We start from the raw sequence: 27429 nt of genomic DNA, 5'->3' as shown, positions 1-27429 counted from the left end.
GTGGGTTCCAACCCTCCCAGTGATAAAGGGCCCCTGGAATTAGGGGAGCATGGCAGGTCCAGTTCCCTTCCTGTTTTAATCTGGGGACGCTGGAGGACAAGGTTGAGAGCACATTTTAAGGGAACATTGACCTCCTGGCAAACCTTGTGATGGTTTGTAAACTCAAGATTTTCAATGTCAGAAACTGCTGGTCACTGAAGTACCTGTCTGGTTCCTCAGGGAAAATCTCACATCAACCCTCATGTTCATTTTATTTATATAAAGATTTACAATAAAATAATCTACTGTTAAGAGCTTTGTCAAACAAGTGAGTAGACCCTTTAGTTGATCCATCCCCATTGTGTAGGTAAGAAAACTGAAACCTAGATTGATTGATTTCTCCAAGGTCATGAGAGCCAGTGAAGGCTGCATTAGTCAGGGCTCTTCAGAGACACCGAACCAACAATATATATAATGGATATTTGCTGTGAGGGATTGGCTTACAGTACCATGGAGGCTGAGATGTCTCACGATCTTCCATCTACAAAGCCTGTGGTGTAGTGCAAGTTTAAGCCTGAAAGCCTGAGAACCAGGGAAGCCAGGACTGTAGGTCCCAGTTTGAATCCAAAGGCCCAAGAACCTGAAGCACTGATGTCACTGATGTCTGAGGACAGGAGAAGATTCATAGCCCAGCTCAAGCAGAAAGGGCACATTCACCCTTCTTCTGCCTTTTTGTTCTATTTGGGCCCTCAGTGAATTGAATCATGCTCATCCACCGTAGGGAGGGTGATCTTTTAGGATTCAGACACTGATCTCTTCTGAAAAGCACTCTCACAGACAGCCAGAAATACGTTCACCAGCCCATCTGGACACAACTTAGCCCAGTCAAGTTGACACATAAAGTTAACCATGATGGTAAAGGGGCAAGCAGAACTAGGAGTCAGATCTCCCGACTCCTATTTCAATCTTCTTTCCAATTTTTCACCCTTTTTGTGGACAGCCCAGCTTGCCACGCTAAAGAGTATGATTTTTTCCCCATAGATGACACAGAGCCACTGAGCAGTTGAACAAGGGATAGAAGCATTTGCAGGGGTTCTTTGTGGAGACGCCAGTTGGATGGCCGTGAGGACTGGCTGGGGGTAGAGAGAAGTGGGGAGTAAGCGGTGGAGATGCACTGCACGGAAACACTGACCCGCCATGAACTGCAGCAGCTGCTGTGTCAGGCCTGCAATGCAGAGAGCCTCAGCTGAAGTCAGTTCTGGAGGAATGCACTGGGGAGATTGTGGTAAGCTGAAATCCACAGAAAAACTAAGCCACATGGGTATGCTGGGAGTTGAGGGAAAGGTCAGTTTAATCTCATTCCCAGTTTGTGGCTAAGATAGGAACGGGGACTGAAATATATGGAAAGGCAAGTCCTGGGGAAAACATCAAAAGTCTATTTAGGGGCCGGGTGCGGTGGCTCACACCTGTAAATCCAGCAGTTTGGGAGGCTGAGGCGGGCAGATCGCTTGAGGTCAGGAGTTGGAGACTGGCCCGGCCAACATGGTGAAACCCCATCTCTACTAAAATACAAAAATTAGCCAGGCATGGTGGTGCATGCCTGTAGTCCCAGGTACTCGGGAGGCTGAGGCAGGAGAATCACTTGGACCTGGCAGGCAGAGTTGCAATGAGCCAAGATCATGCCACTGCACTCCAGCCTGGGCAACAGAGCAAGACTCCATCTCAAAAAAAAAAAAAAAAAGAGGAAGGATTCTATTTAGGGACGTGTTGAGTTGGGGCATGGAGATGTCTAGTAGAGAGTTCTTTATCCACCACGGGACCTCAGGGAGGTGTCACTGCTAAGTAGCTGAGTATACGGGTGTTGGTGTTGGCACAAAGGTGGCCACGGTAATGGGCTCTGTGGGAGGGCAGGGAGTCCTGGCAGAGCATACAGAGTGAGAAGGGGGAGAAGTGATGTCCAAAGCTAGGGATGCCAATGAAGTGACAGAAGAGCCATGCTCAGCAGGGTCTCAAGAGAACGGCCATGGACTCTCACAGACCCAGATAACCCAAGTCTAAATGCCAGTTCTGACCAGCAATTGGTCAGGCTGAGTTCTGGGTGATCAAAGTAGCTGAAAGAAAGAAATCTGCCTCCAAGCAAAGACATGCATCACGCACTCGCCACCGGTGACCTCTAGTGAACTCCACGTGGAGGAGCCGCACACCACCCCTGGTGCTTAAAAGAGCACTGATGGGAGCTGAAATGGCCAGAGCGACTCACCACGATGAGCGCGATCACAGACAGCGTGTAGTAAATCGAATCCCTCAGCAGGCACCAGGAGGAAAGAGCCACAACCTGCAGGAGAAGGGAAACAAAGTCAAACAGGATATAGACTGTACAAATGAGACGGTGGGACTCCTGCAGGCTCAGCCAGCTTCCTGTCTAGGCCTCCTGTCCTGCACCCAATCCATCTGCCAATCAATAGGAATTTATTCAAGTATTTAGGCATATTAGTCTGGATCTTCTGAGAGGCAGACATGAAGATGGACTTAAACCTGCAACAATTTTGTTAGGGGGAAAGAGCCGGTGATAGAAAATGGGGCATCGGGGGAGCTGGACATGCAGCCTGTCCACCTGTGATGCGTGTCTGACCCCCGCAAAGAAGACAGGGATGGTTGGGTGCACTGTCCCAGCTGCCAGGCAGTCTGAGGAAGGTGCAGCGAGGCCCAGGGAATCCTTAATGCAAAGTTGCCTATCAGAGGAGACTCACGTGCCCCAGGAACAGGCCTGCCTTGACATCCATAACGTCAAGGGGATAGGAGGAGCAATCCTAACCTGTGCCTTTGTCATGACTCTAGCGTCTGCTGCAGCCTGTCCTGCCCCATGGAGTGAGCAACCTGTGCTGGGCTGCCGCTGCCGTCCTTCAGAAGGGGTGTGGACAAGCCTGTCTCCGCCAGACCTTCTTCCCTCATCTCCATTGTATGCCTGGTCTTGCTGGCATTTGACCCCTGGTTTAATCAGAATCTTTGAAAGATTGATTTGCACACTGATCCAGGGGAAAATGTTCTTGGCATTTGGAGATGTCCCTTTTTAAAGAGATGCTGGCTCTGCTGAGACGAGGCTGATAGGCACATTGCTGGAGGCTAAAGCAGCCTTGCCCTGCAAGAGGAGGGGGCTGCCAGGTCCAAAGGAGGGCAGAGGAGCCAGGGCTAGAAGTGGTGGGGAGAGAGCTCTGGATGTCAGGTTCAGGCTTCTGTTCTGGAGAAAGAATTATTTCTCCCTGGAAAGTTCTTCAAAGTCTCTTATTAAGGAATATTTAGTATTCTTCTGTCTTTACAGTGTAGGTTCACTTTGGCAGACCTTACAAATAAGTCTGGGAGAGTTCACACACCTTGTCCCAAGGGCTGTCACTGGCAAGTCCCTTTCCCTTCCCTAGAAGAGTACCGACTACCCCATGGGCACAGGATGTTTGCCTGGCTACTTTTGCCCTTGGCCTAGTAAGTGAAAAAAGAGACAGCACAAGTCAACACTCTCAGCAGGGGTAATGACAGGCACACGCTACACCAAACACAGTGGGAAAAAGGAACCCCAGGGACGTGCAGTCCCTGAGCCTCTACCCTCCTTGACTGCTGTGCAAGTCTGTAAAGATCAGACCAAGTCAAACTGGAGGTTTTCTGGATTCAAATAACATGAAAGGCATGACTTACATAGGACCATAAATGAATAACGAGGCCAGTCTCTTTCCATTAACGCATTCCCCACTTCTTATATGAACACTTAGTTATTTCCTGTAGCTAATTTTGCCTTATTAGGTGAAGCATTTGCAGATCTAAGTCACACATGACAGGGTTGTCAAGAAGAGAACTCACATCAGAAAAATCACGTTAGAATAAATATAAAGTATTCTTTACCCTTTTATCATTCTCTGTCAGTACTGTAAACTCTTAGAATCTGTGGTCATCACTCACCATTTATGCAATAGATTAAATTGGACTAAATTGTTCATTTTCCAGCAGGTCATAAAAGGTTGTATTTATTCACTTCATTATAATCAGACAAATGGGCTTAAAACATGTGGCAAATATCCATTTTGAATTTCTTTAACACATTACTTGGGCTTTTAGTTAACAACGGCAGATTGAACACATACCATTACCATTCTTGTTATACCATAACGAGATAATACTAAAGGGTTTTTTGCAAACAGGTCATAAACCCACAATGCAAAAGGAACAGAGGAGCTGATCAGAGCAACAAAATTTTGGAAGCTGGAAAGCAGAAGAATAATTGGGAATGTTCTAAAAGTTAGAATAAAGATGGACCTGAAAACAGAACAATCAAAAGACTGTTTAAGAATTTATTCTCCAAACCTCCTTCCTTACTTCATACAGCCCAGTTAATGCTCATTCTTTACCTTAATAGAAAATAAGAGATCCAGTATTTGAAGAATTGAAGTTCCAGAAAACAGAGAACACAGAGGGAGGAAATGATCAAATAAATAATTCAGAAACCATTCCAGAAGTTAAGGACATGCATTTTCATAGCAAAAGGGTCCTCTGAGTTTATCTCACTGAGTGCACAATAAACAAAACAAGACGTACATCGAGGCAGATAATCATAAATCTTCAGAACACTGGGACAAATAACAGACCCTAGAAATTACCAGACAGAGGAAAGCAGGTTTATATACAAAAAATAAAAACTAGAGTGACATTTTGTACTCAACAAAGACATGGAAAGCTAGCAAAAAATGGAGTAATGCTCTCAAAATTAGAAAGGAAAACAACTGCATTTCTATGCCCAATCAAATTATTAATTAAAAATGAGAAAAGAATAAAAATAAGATTTTAGTTGTCTCAGAAAATTTGCCTCCTATGTGTCCTTTCTGAAAAAGCTACTGGAGAATGTACTCCACCAAAATAAGGGAGTAAAGCACTTGTTACATATAATTATGTTACAATAAAACATAATACCAAGCAACCAGAATCTATGATGATAATTAAAGGGGATTTCTAGAATGACAGTGAAGGGAGAATTTAGAAGGATGATAAAAGGAAATTCCAAAATGAAATTTTTACAGCAGGCTTAGAGAACAACCTAGCCAGATTGGAGTGACTCAGAAGACTACAGAAAAAATGTTGCCAGAAGGACAAAATTGATGGAGCAGTTGATAATTTTGAATCTACAGAAAGAAGATTAGAGAACTCTAAGAAGAGAACATAAAAAACTAAGCAAGCAAACAATAAAAAAGACAATTATAAGCCACAAGGTAAACATAGGACTGTGCCCCAAAGAAGATGAACCATTGTATATTAATGGCTCAACTATGAAGAGTGGTCATAAAGTGATAATAAACTAAGCAGAATATTTTCTAACCAAACTTATAACTCTTTAGGGGAAGATGGGGGCTGGGTAGTGAGATGGGTGAGGCTAAAAGAGACGCAAACCCTCCTCTTCTATACTGTGAAATAAATGGAGAATGCCTGTAACTGAAAAAATCAAGTAGCTGCCATCTAAGTAGGTTATTTAGAGATACTGAGCAAATATCAGGAACAGGAACTAATGGAAAGTAGTTACCTTAGAAGAGTGGGGAAATGGTGATGGTGGGACTGGAGGATGGCTGTTTTCCATAATAAGCTTTCTAGAATGGGTTGCCTCTTTAAGCTCTGTGCCCATATAACTTTAATAAAAATAAAGATAGGAAAGCATATCACAAATTATCCACTTAGTTTTACTTCTGCAAGAAATATATCTTGTACTAGGTCTAGATGTCAAATGTGGGTGGATAGTGATATCCTTTTTCTTCTTTATAAATAGAATAGTTTTCAATGTTTGGATTGTAATCAAGTTTCAGCCCCATATTCAGAGCAAAATCTTTTTTTTTTTTTTTTTTTTTGCATAGAGATGACAAACTGGAGCACAGGTAAGAAGGCATCAAACCAAAGAATTCTTTCCACACTCTAGAAGGAATTTAGAAAGGCATACACACCCAAATAATTCACAATTCTATGGTACTTACAGTGAGAACTGTGATCATGAACTCATGTCCACCTCTGACTTACCTTTCTGACACCACCACTCACCACAAAAGCAATATTTATCTGACCCTTCCTGCAAAGAAGAAGGTTTAGAAGGGTTCTGTATCCTTGCAGAGGCTAATACCATTTGACTTACCCTCACTTCCTAGCAACCTGGGCTTGATGAATTTGAGTACTAAGCCAGGTTGGTAATACTAGCAGTGGGAAAGAGTTTGGGATTTGAATCCAGGAAGCCTGGGCCTTGGGTCCCTGTTCCCAGACACTATACTACAATGCTTCACTACAGGCAAAGGTGAAAAGCAGGCACCCACTTGCGATTGCCTCCCATGGGGATTTTCCTTTCTCCCTCACTGTAGCCATTAAAACAAGTATAATAGAAATTGTAGCCAAAAAAGAGAATAGTTGAAGGCTGAGAGACAAAAAAAAAAAATAAATAAATAAAAAACAAAAAACAAAAACCAGTGACCACAGCTACATTTTAAAATAAACTGCTTTCAAGAGAATCGAGGTAAGTGATCAAAGCAAAAAAAGAGTTACTATAAAGACTGTAGATAGGAATGTAGATATGGAAAGGATATATTCTAGATATGGATATATTCTAGGAGGAAGAGAATCAGTTAAATAAACACTGAAACTACCTGTCCATTTGACCTGTTTAATTTACAAAAATAAAACACCACTACAGCTCATTGTGGGTTGAGTGTTTCACTGTTTCACAAACATGAATACCCTGGTCTTCTGGACTCCATATGGTTCCCTTTGCCTCTCAGTGAAGGATCACTTATCTCTAGATGAAGGCCAGAAGCCATGTGGCTCAGCCCTGAACACATCTCCTGGCAGAGGGAGACATGTTAGCATCTCTGCATCAAATGGGAGTCTCTTTGCATCTGTTGGCAGGTGTCCCCCAAGCCACAGCAGGCTGATGAGAAGACAGGTCACCTTCTGTAGCCCTTTGCAAAATGATTGCATGGAAGAAAGACAAATCACTCTGGCAAAGAGACCAGATTAGAGGTCCCAGGAGAAAACCAACAGTGAGTAATTCTGTCCTTGACCTCACTGATCAATAACATAGATGGTGCAGATTACAGGAGTCCATCCACTCCTCCACAGATTTAGCCAGAGGCTCTGTTTTCCCCCTATAGTTCTAGGAATCCCACCCAGCTGGAATTTCATCCTGATATTTCTTTTTCTATTTATGGAATGCATTTCACACATTCTCCATTGAACATGCAGCTTCAGTTTGCTTCTTACACTTTCATTTCGTTTCAGAGTGGCATAATGCAAAAAATAATTCACACTTTCAAAACAACACATTCTCTTCTGAAATTCTGGCTGCCTCTAAGAGGTTAAAAGTAATTGTTTATGATAAAACCATACACTTTCTGGGTACAGATATGCATTGTGAATCTATATACAGCTATTTGTATATATGATAATACACATATAGTATATATGAGGATAGACTGTGTATCTGTAATATGATACAATATTTATGATAACTTTTTCTGATGAACAATATCACCTGACACTGCAGGAACCTTTTAAAAGGCACAAATACTCTCAATTGGTGAGTACTTGCTCTTAAAAAAAAAACAGTTGAAGCAAACAAAACAACGTAATCGTTAACATAACATAAAACATAAAACTGTTACTGTCTATGAGAAATGTTGTTATTTCACACACATTTCATGAAAAGGGATTTGAGAAATCATAACATGAGTTTTGTTCCAAGCTTTTGAGCTGACACAATTTCTACAGCCAATTCTCATCTTGGGGAACACAGCCACCTGATCTGCAGTGAGGATGGGGCTCTGGGGTGTCCCTGAAACCACCTAAGGACACTAAGTGGTGCTGAAGTTCAGACAGGCCTGATGTGGGTTTTTCCTCCCACAGGGAAACCTCAGTGCTACTGTCTGCTCATGAAGTACACTTTTAAAAAACTTCTATGCTGGGAAAAATCACTGAAATACAAATGACTCTTGTTTTCTAGAAGTTCACTATCGAAAATGGACAGTAATAATTGAGCTATGTAAAAAGACAATAACATGCTTTTGCAAAATACAGTGAACTGCTGCTTATTAATCTTCCCAACCAGGCACACAAATAAATTCACACTTTTAATTTAATTTTTTAAAGAAAACTCATTTTGAGTTCCAGTTTTGTGTAAGAAAAACAAATGACAAATAAACAAGCTTCTAGTGGAGACAGATTTAAATAAAAATAAGGCCACATCAGGACAGTGCAGACATAGAATAATCTCTTGAGTGCTCTTCATTGATCTTGCTGAACAATAACCACGGATGCTCATAATGACCTGGAGATGCCTCGGGACTCAGACATGCCTTCTCAATCATCCACAAAATTATGTGCAGTTTTCATGTTAAGTGTAAGTTATTTCCTGCTAGGCCTTCAAAATTTGGTAGTTCAGAGTGTTCCCCTACACATCAGAATTCACAGGGAGTCAGCTCTGCTGTAGGGAAGAAAATTCTGGACTTGACGACACAGGGCTGTTCCCTGCAGTGCCCCTGGCTCCCTTCGCCCATTCTGGGTACCGGGTGTAAGGACATCTACATTCACTGCCAGGCATTGATGTGCCAGCACCCAGCACAGCATTTGGCAGTACTAGGTACTTGATACAAATTTGTTGAATAAATGTAGGGCATTTAGGGTAATTTAATTTAACCAAATATATTAGCTTGGATTCACCCAGAAACAGACCCAGATTTGAATGCAAATAGTTTATCTGGGGAGGTGATTCTAGGATAATTGTTAGGAGAGTGGGAAGTGAGGCAGGTGGTGGAAGGAAGATAATAACCAAGTCATGGCAGTGGGCAACTGGGGCTCCATCTTAGTGGGGACCCTGGGAGACCACATGGATGGAACATGCCTCTGAGAGGAGAGGGAGCCAGGGTATTGATCCACCCACTCCCATTGGTCATTGGTTGAGAGCTGCACCTAGGAGTGTAAATTCTCTGGCACTTCCTATCCCCAGGGCAGAAATTATGGGCTTTTGTGACCGAGAGGAGCCCCCAGACAAAGAAACGCAGGTTTTGGCTATTGGAAGTCAGGCCAGTGGGAACTGAACTGGTAAGGGTGAGAGGCCACGGGTGGGGCATGAGCACTGTCTACTGTAGCCAAAAACATGGACTTACACAGTAATCCAATATTCAGAGAAAGCATAAACACAAACACACACACACAGACACACACACAGAGAATTTTGTAATTTTTAAAGTACAACCCAATCACGTTTGTATAAGACTCAAAAGCAGTCCACACTAATTCATGTCATTTTAAGTCAGGAGTAGTGTTCCCCTGGAGGCAAGGCTAGTATCTGAAAGAGGCCACGAGGGGCTCTCAGAGGCCATGACTGTTCTTCCTCTTGATCAGGGTGCTGGTTACCGGGTGTACCCACTTTGTGAAATGCCATGGAGCTGGATTAGGACAGGTGCACTTTCTTAAGTGTATGTGGTGCTTCAACAAAAACGCTATTCAAACAAAACACAAATGCAATTACAATGTTAACTGTTATTGTTAATATTACACATTAATTTTAATAGTAATTACTCCATCACAACGTGGGGTTGGCTTATTAGAAAAGTTGCCAGCTAAAATACAGGAAGCCCAGCAAAATCAGAATTTCAGGAAAATACCAAGTCATTTTTTAATACAAATAAAAAAATAACTTGGATATTTGAGATAAGCACATCTCAAATATCACATGGAACATACAGTATACTAAAAATAGTATAGTTGCTTATCTAAAATTAAAATTTAATGTAATATACTGTATTCTGGTTTGCTAAATCTAGTAACCATACTTATTAGATTTCGGATGTTCATTAAAATAACGATTTTGACTTTCTTTAGATAAGCACAAGATTGGAAGTTTAGTGATTTTGAACTAAATATTCTTAGGACAAAGGGCAAGTTGAACCTGTTCTACGTTGCCTATTTATCTTATGCTGGATATTAACCACTATTTTTTTTTTTTTTTGAGACAGGGTCTTACTCTCATTGCCTAGGCTGGAGTGCAGTGATGCAGTCTCGGCTCACTGCAGCCTCAACTTCCCAATCTCAGGTAATCCTCCCATCTCAGTCTCCCAGGTAGCTGAGACTATAGGCACATGCCACCATGCCCAGCTGATTTTTTGTATTTTTAGTAGAGATGGAGTTTTACCATGTTGCCCAGGCTGATCTGGAATTCCTGGGCTCAAGCAATCCATCTGCTTTGGCCTCTCACAGTGTTGGGATTACAGGTGTGAGCCACGGTCCTCGGCCTTAGCCCCTATTTTATTTTGGTTGTTTGGCCTGATTAGAATTTTTTCTTTGTTTCTTGTTAGTTGAAATAGTTGCTAAAGTGCACATTGCATTTTTTTTTAAGGAGGGACGTCCACAACATCAAGACTTTTGGTTTCTCTTGGAAAAATCTGAAGACCAGGCAACTTGTGTCACTGTGGAGCTGCTCAGTGGTGCCCGCTTTAGATGGGATGTGCGTTCATCTGCTTGCATGGGTCACCCACCTCTTCATTGCCCCCAACTCCTAAGGCCAAGAGTCAGATGCCATATACTACTTATTGTCCTTAGACCCAACCACTCCGCTTATTTATTCTATACAGCTGAGGCTTGCAGGAATATGCATTTGTGATCCCTGATCTAAAACAATTATATTAATTAGCATCAACAATGCTGAACACAATCAGTTGCCATCTCTTCCACATTTGACATGGTGCTCTGGGGTTCTTAAACATTTTCTGTGCTATGCACCCCTTGACGCTCTGTGGATCCCTTTGCAGAATAGTGTGTTAAAAGGCATAAAATAAATAACAGAATTACTAGGAAACTGATTTATTGAAATCTAGTTATCAAAACATTGAAAAATAGAGATTCATTAATATATGTGTTTCCTTATTAACAAGAGCCAGTACATTTCTTTATTTTATTTTATTTTACTTTATTTTATTTTATTTATTTGTTTTTTTTGAGATGGAGTCTTGCTCTGTCGCCCGGGCTGGAGTGCAGTGGCCGGATCTCAGCTCACTGCAAGCTCCGCCTCCCGGGTTTACGCCATTCTCCTGCCTCAGCCTCCGGAGTAGCTGGGACTACAGGCACCCGCCACCTTGCCCGGCTAGTTTTTTGTATTTTTAGTAGAGACGGGGTTTCACCGTGTTAGCCAGGATGGTCTCAATCTCCTGACCTTGTGATCTGCCCGTCTCGGCCTCCCAAAGTGCTGGGATTACAGGCTTGAGCCACCGCGCCCAGCCACATTTCTTTATTATAAGAAGAGTTAGTCATTCACTCCGAAGTAGTGACGAATGAGAAGAGCTCTGAGATAACTGCGGTGACTGTAATCCAGCACGTGATTGCTCACATTTCTATCGGAGACAACATCACAGATACAGCTGATGTGACTATGGTTGTTGCCTCACGTATAATGAGACCAAATGCTAGATAAAACTGCTTGGTGAAAATAAAGATGTATATATTTTTTCTCATTCATGCTCAGCCACCCCCTAATCTAGTTTTCAGAGATGGAAGCCCTGAGGTACTACTCCTTTTTAGTTCCTGGCATTTGGTCATCTAATTGTCCTCTGGAGAAGGGGACAGGAGGAAATGGGCTCTCAGCCCATTCTGGCTATGTTGATACAAATTCAGGTGGAGGAGGTTAAACTAATGGCAAAAACACTGTTTGGGGTTATCTGTAGATTTTGATTAAGAGTGCTGTCTGTTAAATTCATTATCATAGAGAGAAACCTGGTTATATTTACAGTTTTGCAGGAAGAATTAAAGTGGCTCACAATATTAATTCTGTTACCTCAGACTGGTGAGTGCGGAACTGGAGTCATTTCTGTGAGGACTGAATAGACACTCTCCCCACAGCTAAGTGTGTGCCTCCTGTTGCTTATCCCAAAACACATGGGCACAGTGGTGTCGGCATCGCCCGGGAGCTGGTTAGAAAAGCAACTCTTAGGCCTCCCTCCAGACCTGCTGCATCAGAACCTGCAGGCCACCAACGTGCCCAGGTGGCTCAGGTGCTTATTGTAGTGTGAGTCCTGCTCGCTTAGAGAACAGAGAATTCAGGGTCTGAGTCACACCCATGAAACTGGAAATGCAAAGAGTGAGAGGCTGAGGAGGAGGTCCATGGCCCTCCCCATGAGAAGTGGGATCTGGACGCGATGCAGCAGGCACAGAGAGTCATCTGGGACCTTTGGGACACCTTGTGACTCCTTGCACGGGCTGAAGTTGCAAGTTAGAAGCACCACTTGTATGGGGCTTCATATTTCATCTATTTTGAGCAGCAACCCTGTTGAAGATGCTGGGGGAAATCATCCTTTTGTACAATGGATAGAACCATGTTAGAAAATTCCTGCTCCCCTCAACCCTTCCTATTCCTTCCACTCAAAAGACGGTATAAAGAACTCCAAACCAGAGGGGTGCTGAATTTATCTTAAAATGTATACCTGCCAGATTAGTAGCTAGATCTATGTGGGGAGCAAATATTTATTTCCTTGTTTTATGAATTACAAAACCTAAGAGCAATCTCTAGCTTGAGGAATCCTTTTGGCATCCTGATCTGAATACACCATAATAGTACTTGGTCTCCAAAATAGTGTGGAGTTCACTCAACATTATATTTGAAGTGCTGACAAAAATGGAAGTGAATATATACCAGGTGAGTTCAGAAATCAGACAGCTAAGACTATGCATTTGAGTTTAAGCTTTTGGAAGTAAGACCCTGCCTAAAATTACATACATCATTACACTAGCATTTGACATCTATAATATTATCAGAATGCAGAAGCTGATATTTTTCATGGTGTTAGGAGAGCCAGTAATAGAATCACATGGGACAGATGCTCCATTTTTCTCTCATCCCTCTAAAAATCAAAATGCTAAAAACAAAGAGAATAGAAAGACAGAAGAGCCAGCTATTTTTCAATTCACAGGCTTGGACGTGGATTTAGAAGTTTCTGGTTCATATCTGGAAGGATCCAAGGTTTTCTGGTTTCATCAATTAACAACCAAGAAGAAAAGTTGATTGTGCTTTTAAAATTAAGATTTCTACCTGGTGTTTGGCAGTGAAGGGGACTTTCACAGTATCAGGAGCTATTCTGGCTTAAAATGGAGCATGTGTTTAAAAATGTGGGTGACTCCTCCCAACCCCCCAAGTAAAACCCTTCTACATATTTGGTGTGAGCTCTAGGTTGGAAGGGAAACACCTGTCCCCCTCAGATGCAGATGCCGGGCACCCTCTTCTCTTAGGGGCGAACAGTGATATTTTTATACTAAACAATATTGATTGCTAGGACTGTGTGGCTCATCTGGTCCCAGCTGATCTTCAGATGATCTATTTTAAGTAATTTCTATGACTCAGGGTAGGGAAAGCAGGTGACACTCATGAATCAATTCTGCAACCAGGGCAAATTGAACACAAGAACATTTCTTTAATGTGTGCTTGAAAGATATTTCCCCCCTGAATTAAAGAAATTGAGAATTAAAACAAAGTACCACATCAATAACACATCTAGGTTTGATCTGTGTTGGACAATAAAGATGAGAGCTGAGGGAATTGGGTGATTAAGGCAGTCAATAAGTCAACCAGCCAACAAAGAACCCTTCCTTAAGGAGCTGAATATTTTTTAGCCAAAAACATAGGGGAAGATTGTGTTATCAAAGTATTTACGTGGATTTTCAGTTTGCAAATGAAGACCATCTAAGCAGAGTGTAGTTAGCACCTTAGCTGTTCACGGGATCAGAAAGGTAATCAATTTGCAGCCCGGAAGTACAGTGATAAAAATATGTGCTTATATTGTGCAGAGAAGGCTGAGACAAGGGAGAATGGGTTCCATCTGCAGCCTCATCTCCTTCCTTTATTTTCCTCCATATTTTAGGGTGTGTGTGTGGGGCGTGGAAGCCTGAGTTTCTCTTCACCTTCACCCTTCCTGTACTGTGTGATCAAGAGTGCTGCCTATGCACTTCCTTATTTCAGTTTTCCACCTGGAATGGTAATATTTACCCATACCAGATGCTCAGCAATGTGTAAGAATCCATGCAAAAACGTATGAGAAGATTATAAGATTTCAGAATGAAAGGATTACTGTGCATATACACATAAGGGACAGTGAACATTTGCAAATAGTGGCCTTGACTACAGCACCTTATCTCATTCCTAGGGAAGAAAAGACCCCCCCGAATGATTTGGGGCTGTCAGGAACCTCTTGTTTTCCAGGAGGTCATGGCCTGTGCTGAAGCCTCTCCCTGCAAAAGCCAACATTTAACAACTGGTTCTTAAGTGTCAAACACTGTGCTCAGCACTTTACATGCCTTCGTTTTTCTTGCAAACTTTTAATATTCCCATTTCACAGATGAGAAAACTAAGGCTTGGTGAGGTTCATAGTTTGAAAGTGACAGGACTACATTTTGAGCCCGGTCTGAATTACTGCAGAGTGCACATGGTTAGCCCCTTGTTGAGGTAAGACCCTAACTTACATCATTGTAAGAATGACCTGGGTCTTTTTGATAAGTACAGATTCCCGGGCCCACCTACCCCAGACCTTCTGAATCAAACTGTTTCAGGGAGGCCCTGGTTTTCAACTTTGGCTGTACATTGGAATCACCAAGAAGCTTTATGAAATACTCATGCCTGGGTCCTACCCCCGGAGATTCTGATTTAGCTGAGCTGTGCTGTGGCCCAGCCACTGGGGTTTTTCAAATACCCCCAAGTAATTCTAACATGAGATAGGGACTGAGACCACTGCTCCCTCCTGCTACACTCTGTGAGGCTAATAGATGTGAGACAATAAAAAAATGAGAAATACCCTAACACTCCCCAGTCCCACACAACAGTGAAGAGAGCCCCATCTATGTGGATGAGATTTCGAGAAGTCACAGTGCATTTTGTACATGCTTCAGGATTATCTCAGAGTCCACACACCGGCAGCACTGCTATCCATCACTCTGCCTCTAAGGCAGATCTGTTTTAATATCCCTTTTATGTTTATAATAAAAATTTACTTTGAGAGGTCCATCAGCATAAAACAAGATGTGTGGAATTGCTGGGTTTAATTTTATAGCTGGGAAGACTCAGAGGCTTGGGGCTGAAATCGTCTGAAGGTTTGTTTGCCAGAATGACGACAGGTAGCTGACACTGACTGTGGACAGGGATCTCAGATGGGTCTACGGGCCGAAGTTGCGGCCAGGGTTTCCTTACAGTAGGGCAGCCTCGGGGTAGTCAGACAACTTAAATGGGGGCTCAGGCTCCAAATGCAAGTGTCCCAAGAGGACAGGCAGAAGCCATATAGTCTTTTATGGTGTGGCCTTAAGGGTCAGATAGTCAGTCTCACTTTGTATCTGATGCACAAGACTGGTAAAATCTAATTACCGGCCTTTAAAAACTGAATAGAAGTACTGGCAAGAAAATGTAAATATGTTTTCCTTCAAAAGAAACAAACACCTAACATAATAAAATATTTAAGTCAAATTTCCTAAGGGTGCATTTGGTTGCAAAAATCACACACCCATACAAATTATATCTCCAATCTTAGGAGACAAAGGGTCATAAACTGAGTTTTCATCAATTTCTTCCTATTTCGATCTGATTTTAACTTAAAAGTTCAGTGATAATTGTAGGTTTTGTATGACACAAAAATAAAAATATATATATATTTTCTGAAACAGATTCTCGCTGTGTCATCTAGGCTAGAGTGTAGTGGCGTGATCTCAGCTCACTGCAACCTTCGCCTCCTGGGTTGAAGTGATTCTCCTGCCTCAGACTCCCGAGTAGCTGGGATTACAGGCACCCGCCACCACACCTGGTTAGTTTTTGTCTTTTTAGTAGAGATAGGGTTTCACCATGTTGGGCAGGCTGGCCTTGAACTCCTGACCTCAAGTGATCCGCCCTCCTTGGCCTCCCAAAGTGCTAGAATTACAGTTGTGACAAGAATATTTTTATTTAAAAATGATATTGATGTCCTTTGTGGGGACATAGACGAAGCTGGAAACCATCATTCTCAGCAAACTATCGCAAGGACAAAAAACCAAACACCGCATGTTCTCACTGTATAGGTGGGAATTGAACAGTGAGAACACTTGGACACAGGAAGGGGAACATCACACACCAGGGCCTGTTGTGGGGTGGGGGGAGGGGGGAGGGATAGCATTAGGAGATATACCTAATGTAAATGACGAGTTAATGGGTGCAGCACATCAACATGGCACATGTATACATATGTAACAAACCTGCACGTTGTGCACAGGTACCCTAGAACTTAAAGTATAATAATAACAAAACAAAACAACAACAAAAAAAGAAAACAATACTACCTATACTGTACTTTCAATTCTCATACTACTAGTACTTCCTGTGACCAGCTTCTCTTCTTCCAACAGATCCTTAGGAAGAATCGTACAATGCCTAGCTGACTTAGTTGTGAGATCATTGAAAGCTGAAAGACTGCTGTTACTCCAACTGAGGAAATTTACAGATCTTTGTGGATCCTGTCACAAAGGTTAGAATCTTTCCCTGAGGTCAGGAGTTGGAGACCAGCCTGGCCAACGCGACGAAACTCCATCTCCTCTGAAACTATAAATATTAGCTGGGCATGGTGGTGGGCGCTTGTAGCCCCAGCTACTCGAGGGGCTGAAACAGGAGAATCACTTGAACCCTGGTAGTAGAGATGGCAGTGAGCAGAGATGGCACCACTGCACTCCAGCCTGGATGACAGAGTGAGATTCCGTCTCATTAAAAAAAAAAAAAAAAAAGATTAGAATCTTCAAGGACTGGCGAATTAAGTCCTGTTTTCTGCTTCATTTTTGCCACAGATCTGGACTCTGTTCAGATTATGAGAAAGCTTTCAAGTAATAAAACTCTGAATATCTTAAGGGAAAAAAAAGATATTGATGATTATGGTTAAAAAAATCAAGCAGGACAACTGAGTATAAAATAAAAGCAAAAATCTCTGGCCCCTCCTTGCCTTACCCCAGCCTTCCTCACTGGGGTCAGCATTCTTAAAATTTCTGCTTGTCCTTATTTCAGGTGTCAATAAACTAACCCTAGTATTTTGCTTCTACTTCTTATCTTGTTTTCTATTGATGTCTTGTTAGAAAAGACAAAAAAAAAAAAAAGGACACACTTGTGCCTGCATTACTGCTACTACTTGTCTGGCCTTGAGCAAGCTATTAATTATGTCTCTGTGCCTCTGTTTCCTCATCTTCAAAATAGGGATAATAATAGCACCCCCTTAAGGTCTTTATGAGGATCAAATGCACTGACATATGTAACAGATTTAGAACACTGCCTGGCGTGTAATAAAGTTTATATGATAAGTGACAGCTGCTCTCATTGCTTCTCCTCTCCCTCACCCCACTCCTCCTTTCTTGGGTATTTGAAATTGACTTCCTCAAGTGGTTATCTTAAGGACTTTATTCCCATATTAAATAAAATTAAATTGCACATATTACAAAATTAAATAATACTTAAGGGTTGATAATGAAAAACAACTGTTCCTTATCTCATCCCTCCTATATCGCAGCAGTATGCACTTTTATTTATTTTCATTTTGGGGTCTTTGAGTTCTTATTTATATAATGCCAAATAAAAAGAATCATAATAGGCCTTTCTAGATTTATCTACTTTTAGTATCATCTATTGAATCCTACTCTGAAAAATAAGCCATCATCCTCAGCAAACTAACACAGGAACAGAAAACCAAACACTGCGTGTTCTCACTCCTAAGTGGGAGTTGAACAATGAGAACACATGGACACAGTGAGAGGAATATCACACACCGGGGTCTGTCAGGGAGTGGGAGGTGAGGGGAGGGAACTTAGAGGAATGGTCTATAGGTGCAGCAAACCACCACAGCACGCTTATGCCTATGTAACAAACCTGCACGTTCTGCACATGTAAATAGAATAAAAAGAAAAATGAAGATTTAGCTAATTTATATTATGCACTACATTCTCTTATACTCCTAATCTATTTGATAGTTATAATTATTAGGGTTACTATCTTTGAAGCTTTCTCCTCTGTATCACATACCATTAGCTTTCAGGAGTATCTTTTGATTCCATATTAGGTAGAACAAAAATGTTCACATTCTTATCTAGCCACCTCTTCTCTTCATCTTCGCTCTTAATCTTTTCTTAGATATAACTTGATTCTTACACTGTCAACATTGAAAACATTTACATTCCAATCCGTCATCCTCTTTCAGTTGTCTATGCCTTATCTAAGGATTGGCTTTAAATGTGGATTAAAGAATAAATAGCAGTTATATTATTGCTACTAGTAAGCGAATATTGCTCACAGTGGAGCCAAATAGTGTGCTAGGAACATATTTTTTTCGTATGGATTCAACATGCTGGCCTACTCCCTATTCAAAAGATTATGTTCTTATGTTAAGATAAAACAGAACCTGTTATCTGAAACATCATCTTTAAAAAAATATTCTGTATGTCTCTCAAATCTCTATTTTGGTCATCACCATATCAATTCCACTATTTTGGTCCTTTTCGTGATATTTTACATTTTGGAAGTCACACTTAAACATTTTAAGAACATTTTTTTTTTTTTTGAGACAGAGTCTCACTCTGTTGTCCAGGCTGGAGTGCAGTGGTACGATCTCGGCTCACTGCAACCTTCGCCTCCTGGGTTCAAGTGATTCACCTGCCTCAGCCCCCCAAAAAGCTGGGATTACAGGCATGCACTGCCACATCTGGCTAATTTTTGTGTTTTCTTAGTAGAGACAGGGTTTCACCATGTTGACTAGGCTGATCTTGAACTCCTGACCTCAGGTGATCCACAGTCTCGGCTTCCCAAAGTGCTGGGATTACAGGCGTGAGCCACCACGCCCGGCCAACAATTTCATTTTTACTGCTTACTCCTTCTGCCGTCGTCGTCTTCTTTTTTTTAAATAGCAGCTTATTCTTGTTTTATGGCTTCAATATCCCTGTGAAGCTCTGTGAGGATACTAATTAAAACTTTTAAGAAGTTGATTTCTATTACTGGAATTATCTTCGGTTACTTGGTAGACAGCTGCTCTGTTTACCCATTTTGGTCCTTCCTTTGGGAAGGATCCTTAGACGCCTGGCAGCCTGAGGAAGCAGCCTATACATATGGATTAGTTGCGAGGATGAGTGATGTGGCAGCTAGCATGAGTTTTCTTTGCAGGTGTATAGGTCTATTTGCCCAAATTCCTCCAAACAGGAAGGCTGATTGCTGGCTCTGTGGAGGTAAATAGGATGTGTAGACTGGCAAGCTTCACTGTAAGGTGTGTGGTCAGTGTGATAGGCTCAAAAGCCAAAATAAAGTAAAATGTAATACTTAAGTATGCTTGGCTCCTGGTTAGACCCCTGCAATATTGAACATTGTGAAAGTTCAAAGATACCCCTTTTTTCTCTCTCAGTTACAAACCTCTTTAGACATATCTTCATGTGCCTTAAAGAGCATCTTTCTGGTACTGTCTTGGGAAAGCCATTAGTCTGTCGATAGTGACGAACGAGGACCAACTGATCCATTTGCTCGATGGATGGAGGTTTTCAAATATGGCACACATTCTTTGACACTCCTCTCAGCAAGAGTTGGGGATCTATGTCTCCTCCTCTTGAATAAAGGTGGACTTGTGGCTTTTTGACCAATAGAGCATGACAGAAGTGGTGTTATGTCACTCTTGAGGCTAGATCATAAAAGGCCTTGGGAGATCTTTCTTATTTTCTGGAACATTCACTCTCAGAGCCCTAAGCTGCCATGAAAGGAATCTGATAACCTGAGGCTGCCATGATGTAAGGACGCCCCAGCCACATAGAGTGAACATACAAAGGTGCTCCAGGTGATAGTCCTAGGGGAGCCCAGTCTTCAAGTCACCCCAATCCAGGTGCCAAACATGTGAGTGAAGAATCTTCCAGATAATTCCAGCTCCAGCCATTCATGTCACTTCCAGCTATTCCCGTATTTCCAGTGGAAAAGATGCAAGCCATCCCTACTATGATTTGTCCAAAGTCTTGGACCACAGAGTCACTGAGAAGAATTATGTGGTGGTGGTTTTACATCACTAAGTTTGGGGTTGCTAGTTACACAGCAATAGATACCTGAAGCACAAAGATTTGTTTAATTAATTAATTAACCTGATTACTCCTTGTCCATCAACCTACTCACACACCAAATCTTCTGGTTCTGTGCTTTAAGTTCAGAGAGACCCTCTAGGATCCCCACTTCAGCTTTTTTCCTGTGTGTGTTTTAGTTTAAGGATTTTCATACTCCAGGTCAATATGACCATGTCTTATTTCTGTTCTCTGGAAATTCATTAAAAATTCTAGACTAGCCTTTCTACGCATTCTTGGTATCTGGGCAGTGATGAACTCATCCTTCCCCTTTGTGTATCAGGCTGTTATTTCAACGAGCTTGTAGACCAGGGAGGTAAGTGTCCGTTCTGAGAACCAGCAGTGAGATTCTTCACAGAAAGAGATAGATCCTCCACTCAAGTTGGGTACATTTCACAGCCATCAGTGAGTTAGAAGTAGGCTGTGTCTATGACATAACATGCGCAAATATGAAAAATGTAGTCAAATGTCTTTTTCCTAGACATACACACTGTGAAGATAATTAGATTAATTTTCTTCTATCTTGGTTGGATGGTGTTTTATTTGTTGATTGGTTTTTAAATAAAATTTTTGCGGTATCATTTATAAGCAATAAAATTTATGCATATAAGATGTTGTATGCCCCTGTAACCACCACCTCAGTCAAGACATAGAACATTTCTACCATGCAGAAAAGTGTCCCCGAGTGGCTTCCAGTCAATCACCTCATTTATCCCCACCCAGCTAACCACAGATTGGATTTCTATCACTGTGGATTAGTTTTCACTGTTCTAGAACTTCATATAAGTGGAATCATATGGTATACATTTGTGCTTGCTTCTTTCACTCAGCATATTTTTGAGCTTCATTTAAGTCATGTGTATCAGCAATTTTTTCTTTTATTGTTGAGCACTATTAGATCTGTTCATTGATTTCTCTATTGATAGATATTTGGGATATTATTGGTTTTGGGGTATTCTTTTTAAAGTTGATATAAACATTTTGGGACAAGCCTTTTGATGAACACTGTAGGAGTGCTTCAGATCTATATATTTTAAAGCCCTTTGTTTCCTCCTTAAATGAACTAGAGTCTCCCCAGCAGAATTTCTGGTGGCAGCTGGGCAACCAGCATCTGTAAGTGAGAAGATGCTGGCTCCCAGGAGTGGGAGAGAACGAGCTAATCATATCAAAAGTGGTCTGTGAAAATCAAAGCCAGCATTACTGCACTGGAAAAGTTGACTCAGGCATGCTTTGATAATAAGCATCGCAAAGAGATAGGCAGCTTCCCTTTAAGTAGCACATCAACACCACCACTATGGAGCACAAGCTGACAGTGCTTCCCCTTTGACTGCTGATGTCTCAGTATTTAGGAATGGCCATGCCTATAAAAATAAATGCTGAGTAGGGAACTTGAAAAGAAACGGAAGGCATAAGAATTTTTTTTTCTTAGAAACATGAGAACTATTTTATGGCAGATATAGAAAGAGGTGGGAGGGGGTGTTGGACAACTTCCTTTACAAACAATAACAGCAGCAGCATTTTTTGAATATTTATGAATGCCAGGCATCACCCTTGGGACTTTCCTCTGCATGCTTTAATTAATTTAATTCTCACACAACTCCTTAAGACGGGTGCTTGTCATGGGGGCATCTGTGCCTTTCCCCCAGCCCAATTCATGAGTTGTAGTCCTAACCCTCAGTACCTCAGAATGTGACTGTATTTGGAGATAGAGTCTTTAAAGAGGGAACTAACTTAAAACGAGGTCATTAGGTGGACCCTAATCCAATATGACTGGCATTCTTATAAGAATGAATTTGGACACAGATACGTACAAGGTGAAGAACATGTGAAGACACAGGGAGAAGACAGCTATCTACAAGGAGGAAGTCTTCGGAAGAAATAAACTCTGCCAATACACTGAGCTTGAACTTCTAGCTTTCAGAAATGTGAAAAAATAAATTTTCATTATTTAAACCACCCAGTTTGTGGTATTTTATTATGTCAGCCCTGGCTGACTAAGAATATGCTACATAAGGTTGTCTCCATTGTACAGATGTGGAAAGCCAAGGATCACGGTAAATTGATAAATCTGCATATGCCCAGGAATGGAGCCAGCTGAATGACTTGAAAGTCTATGCTTACATGCATTTTATAAAAAAACTATTTTTCTCAAGTAGTAAAAATAAAACGGAAGGTTGTCCGTATCTTGTAGGAGCTTACAACTTACTGTGAAGGCAAATTTCTGCATAGGAGGCAAAGTATACATGGTCCAGTTCTCGAATTCAAACAGCGCTAAGAGTTGCAGGACCAGGCCTAGCATTGTTTAAAAGACCCTCTAGGATGGGGTGCCTAGAGCCTTTCAGCATGCCAGAGCTGTTGTCAGGCACACCTATCCTGCAGCAGAGTTGTTCTTTTTCCCTTGTGCTGAGCTCAGTGGTGATGTAAACAATCTCTTTGATGGTCTCCTATAAAAACAGAGTGCCTGGTACGACCAGTTGAATAAGGGGCCTGCGAAGATGTCTGTATCCTACTCCCTGGAATCTGAGGATATGTTAGCTTACCTTGTAAGTGAGACTTTGCAGAAGTGAGTAAGGATGTTGGGATAGAGAGGTTAGCCTGGATTATCTGGGTGAGCTTTATGTAATCACAAGGGTCCTCTACAAGAGGGAAGAAGGAGGATCAGAGGGATGATGAGTGAGAGATGTGATGATGGAAACAAGAGGGTGGAGTGATACAAGGAAGAGGTCGCAAGTCAAAGAAGGTAAGTGGCCGCTACAAGTTGAGAAAAGCAAAGAAATGAATTCTCTCCAAAAGCTTCCAGAAGAATTGCAGTCTTACTGACACCTCAGTTTTAGACTTATAACATCCAGAACTGTAAATGAGTCAATGTGGGTTGTTTTAAGCCACCAAGTTCGTGGTAATTTGTGATAGAGGCAATAGGAAGCTAATACACCTACGCTGCAGTGCGACTTCGCATGCGAGTCACCAAGTGCTTCTGACTCCACCTACTCCACGCACAGCTAGTATTCTAAAGGAGGGGTTCCAAATCTTTTCCTGAGAGAAGAAAGGCTTGCTTTCTTTAGGCCAGCTGGTGCCCCCAAACCCTGCATTTGAGGCTGTGCATGGGGAGTGAGTGTCTTTAATGAGCCAGACAAATTTAACTCTTCCAACGATCCTGTGTAGGTTCATGTGGTTACTCCCATTCTCTAGAGAAGGAAACAGAGGATTAGGACACCAGAAAGGCTTGCCCAAGGTCCCACAGTTGAGAACAGTGGAGTCAGAGCCAGACTCACATTTCCCAGAGTCTGAAGCCCACATTTTAGAAAAACTTTTAAAAAATTGTGGTTATACACACGCGCGCACACACACACACACACTCATACACACAGATACAGAGATAGTCCCCAACTTACGATGGTTTAAGATTTTTTTACTTTACTAGGGCGAGAAAGTGATATGCATTCAGTAGGAAGGATACCTCAAAATTTGAATTTTGATCTTTTCCTGGGCTAGCAACGTGCAGTACAATGCTCTTGTGATGCTGGGCAGTGGCAGCGAGCCACAACTCTCAGTCAGCCACGTGACCATGGGGGTAAACAACTGATAGGGTAAATGTAGAAAATGCATTTTTAACTTAAACTATTTTCAACTTACAATAGATGTATTGGAATGTAACCTCATGATAAGTCAAGGAGCACCTATACTTAAAAATAAAAGAGTTGATGTATTTTGGCTTTATTTTAGATATTCCATGATGGATATGTTCTTACAACACTTTGCAAAACATTCACAATATCTTTTTAATTTTAGTTTTGAGACAGGGTCTGACTCCGTCACCCAGGCTGGAGCACAGTGGTGTGATCTCAGCTTCCCGCAACCTCCATCTCCATGACTTAACTGCAGTCTCCCAAGTAGCTGGGTCTACATATGGTACTACCATGCTTCGTTAATTTGTTTATTTATTTATTTATTTTTTGTAGAGAGTCAATTTCGCCATGTTGCCCAGGCTGGTCTCGAACTCCTGGGCTCAAGTGATCTGTCCACCTCAGCCTCCCAAAGTGCTGCAATTACAGGCATGAGCCACTGTGCCCAACACACAATAACACAATACTTTTATAATAAAATACTTAAAATCCATATTCCACACACGTATTGACATGGTCATGGTGATTATGTCCTACATAATGAGGGTGGTTGTTAATATAATTGGCTTTTATTCTGAAGCAGCTAATGTGTTCCACCCACACAATTAGTTCAAGGGCCAGCACCTAAATTTCAAGAGGCTGTTTTCAGAGCACCATCCATTGAAAGCCATCCCTCCTTGCTGTTCTGGTCCTAGGGTATGTTTTCATCCTGGCCTGCACTAGGTACAAAGTCAGTCCTTTTCCATTGTAGTCTTTTCCAGTATAGACGCTTTTAAAATCCTTTTGGATTAAATGGAGTTTAGCTTACGTCAGAGCTATGAAAATAAAGTTAAATAATAAAATGAGGTAATATATTGTTGAGTCAATTGGAAAAGAATGACTGCAATCCTGTTGTAGAAAAGGAAAACTTTTAGCTAAAGAATAATTGGGGTCAGTTATATGTTATGTCTGGGATCCCATTCTAGAACTAGAATTTGGATCCTTTTCTTTCTCAAATGGTCTCCTTGATCCTAGCTTGTTATTTAATTTCACCATCAGATCTGCTTTCAAAACAAAGCTAGAGTTACCTGGTCAGTGTAAGTGGCAGATGACCTGAAGATTACAGAAATAGACTTGGCAAATTCATTTCGTATATCTCAAGTCATTTCGATTATTTAAGTCAAACATAGAGGGATCTCATAAGTATTTGGGCGGCTTCTTCTTGTCCCCAAACTTACTGTTATTAATGTGATTATTGAACAGAAATCTTCAAAGTTACTAGCTGTCTTAATCTTATTTTCCAACTTTGTATAATGTTTTAACCTTTGACAATCTCCCTCATCTCCATCTGGGCAACTACTCAAAATGGAATCTCTTATGAGAATAAACCATAGTGGCTTTTCACAGGATCTTTTGTGCCCTAAGCTTCTAAGATGATTTCTCTTTACTCATCAATAATTTATAGTTATAGCTTATACCTATGTCTTTATAATTCTATACCAGAATTAAGTGATTTTGCACTAACATCACAATACTATGGGACTCTATAATATAATATATTTGTGTATGTATTTACCTTTACCAGAGAGCTTCATATTTTTGTATACTTTTGCGTTGCTTTCTAGAATCCTTTTGTTTCTGTGCATGGGGAGTGAGTGTCTTTAATGAGCCAGACAAATTTAACTCTTCCAACGATCCTGTGTAGGTTCATGTGGTTACTCCCATTCTCTAGAGAAGGAAACAGAGGCTTAGGACAGCAGAAAGGCTTGCCCAAGGTCCCACAGTTGAGAACAGTGGAGTCAGATCCAGACTCACATTTCCCAGAGTCTGAAGCCCACATTTTAGAAAAACTTTTAGAAATACTTGAAGGTGTCTCTTCAAGTATTTCTTGTAGGGCAGGCCTACTGGTGATAACTCTCTCAGCTTTTATTTAAATAAGAAAATCTTAATTAATGGCAGTTTTTCTGCACAGTGTTCTTGGTCGTCAGTTTTTTTTTTTTTTAGCACTTTGAATATATCACCCCAATCCATTCTGGCCTGCAAGTCTTCTTCTGAGAAATCCATTGATAATCTTATGGATTTTCTCTTGTATGAGACAAGTCACTTTTCTCTTGCTGCTTTCAAGATTCATGTCTTTACTTTTGACAGTTTGATGACAGTGTGTTTGATGGCAAGGTCTCTTTGGATTAATTATATTTGGAGTTATATGAGCTCCTTGAATTTGTATATCAATTTCCTTCCTCAAATTTGGGGAGTTATTGGCTATTATTTCTTCAAATAGGCTCTCTGTTCTTTCTCTCATCTCCTTCTGAACTCCCATAATGGGTACATTGGTCCACTTGATGGTATCCTATATGTCTCTTAATAGCACTTTGCTTCTCTTCATCTTTTTATTTTTTCCCCTATGACTTGATAATTTCAAATAACCTGTCTTGAAGTTTGCTGTTTCTTTCTTTTGCTTATCACAGTATACTGTTGATCCCTTCTGGTGAATTTTTCAGTTCAGTTGTTATTCTTTAGCCCTAGAATTTCTGTTTAGTTCTTTTTTATAGTTTCTTTTTACTGATGCTCTCATTTTGTTTGTATATTGTTTTATTGTTTTCCTGATTTCATTTAGTTGTCTGTGTGTGTGTTTTATATTTCACTGGGCATTTTTATGATAGTTATGCTTAATTCTTTTTCAGGTAATTCGTAAATCTTTATTTCTTTTGGGTCATTTACTGGAGATTTATTAATTTATCTTTTCTTTTTATTGGGACGTGTTTTCTTTTGTTGTTGTTATTGTATGTCTTATGATATTATTTTGTTGATATGTGGACATTTGAAAAAACAACCATCTCTCCCAGTCTCTATGGACTGTCTTCAGACAGGGAACATCTTCTGCAATTAGCCCCACTAGAGATTCTGCAGGTCTCTCAAATCTTCCCTGGGGTTGCATCATCTCTGGACCTACCAGTATAATTTCCCCGGTGAAGTGGTGTGCCTGCTTCTACTCAGTAGCTCCCCCTAGTGTCCGTCTGTGAAGCTTTAATTTCTCTGGTAGTGGTGTGGCAGGCCGAAGTGCCGCCTTGGTTCTCAGTGGCCCCCAGGTGTTCAAAGCGTGCTGATTCCCCACCTGCATTCTAAGTCACTCAAGAAAGAAACCAGTCCCCTGAGAAGCACCCCCAAAATCCAGACATTGGGTGCATGTTCTACCTTTTTCTTTTACTACTGAAGGAGAAGCCATGAGTTTGGAGGATGGAATATAGTAGGTAAGTCCAACAAACTTTCTTCCCTCCTCCAATGTGTCTCTTCTCGGTGTTGTACTCACCTGGGGTCCTGTAACCTGTCAACTGGTTTCTGATGTTCTCACAAAGGCAATGTGGTTTATACATTGTTGTTAAGTTATGTCTCCATGGGGGAAGGATCTGGGGCTTCCTGTTCCACCATCTTTCTGAAATCACTGATGCTCTCTCTACTCATCAATGATATGAGTACTCTCACTTCTGCAGGTTGACGGTATTTTCTTTTCTTTTCTTTTTTCCTTTTTTTTTTTTTTTTTGAGATGGAGTCTCGCTCTGTCACCAGGTTGGAGTGCAGTGGCGCGATATCATCTCACTGTAACCTTCATCTCCTGGGTTCAAGCGATTCTCCTGCCTCAGCCTCCCAAGTAGCTGGGGCTACAGGTGCGCACCACCATGCCCAGATAATTTAAAAAAAAAATTTTAATAGAGACAGAGTTTCATCATGT

At 41.3% G+C, this 27429-nt stretch overlaps 1 protein-coding gene across 6 annotated transcripts in view; it reads right to left on the bottom strand.

Moving 5' to 3' along the window:
• The window catches only part of LOC105486812 (solute carrier family 24 member 3), a 506030-nt gene that overhangs the window by 66229 nt on the left and 412372 nt on the right, over positions 1–27429 (bottom strand). For all 6 annotated transcript variants that reach the window (XM_011749881.2, XM_071079731.1, XM_071079733.1 and 3 more), the window contains exon 7: positions 2240–2314. In XM_011749881.2, the coding sequence (XP_011748183.1) occupies positions 2240–2314 (75 nt within the window). The remainder of the gene's footprint in view (positions 1–2239; positions 2315–27429) is intronic.

This window comes from Macaca nemestrina, chromosome 15 (genome assembly GCF_043159975.1).
Source record: "Macaca nemestrina isolate mMacNem1 chromosome 15, mMacNem.hap1, whole genome shotgun sequence".
NCBI classification, from domain to species: domain Eukaryota; kingdom Metazoa; phylum Chordata; class Mammalia; order Primates; family Cercopithecidae; genus Macaca; species Macaca nemestrina.
This window is presented reverse-complemented; position numbering and strand designations above follow the sequence as displayed.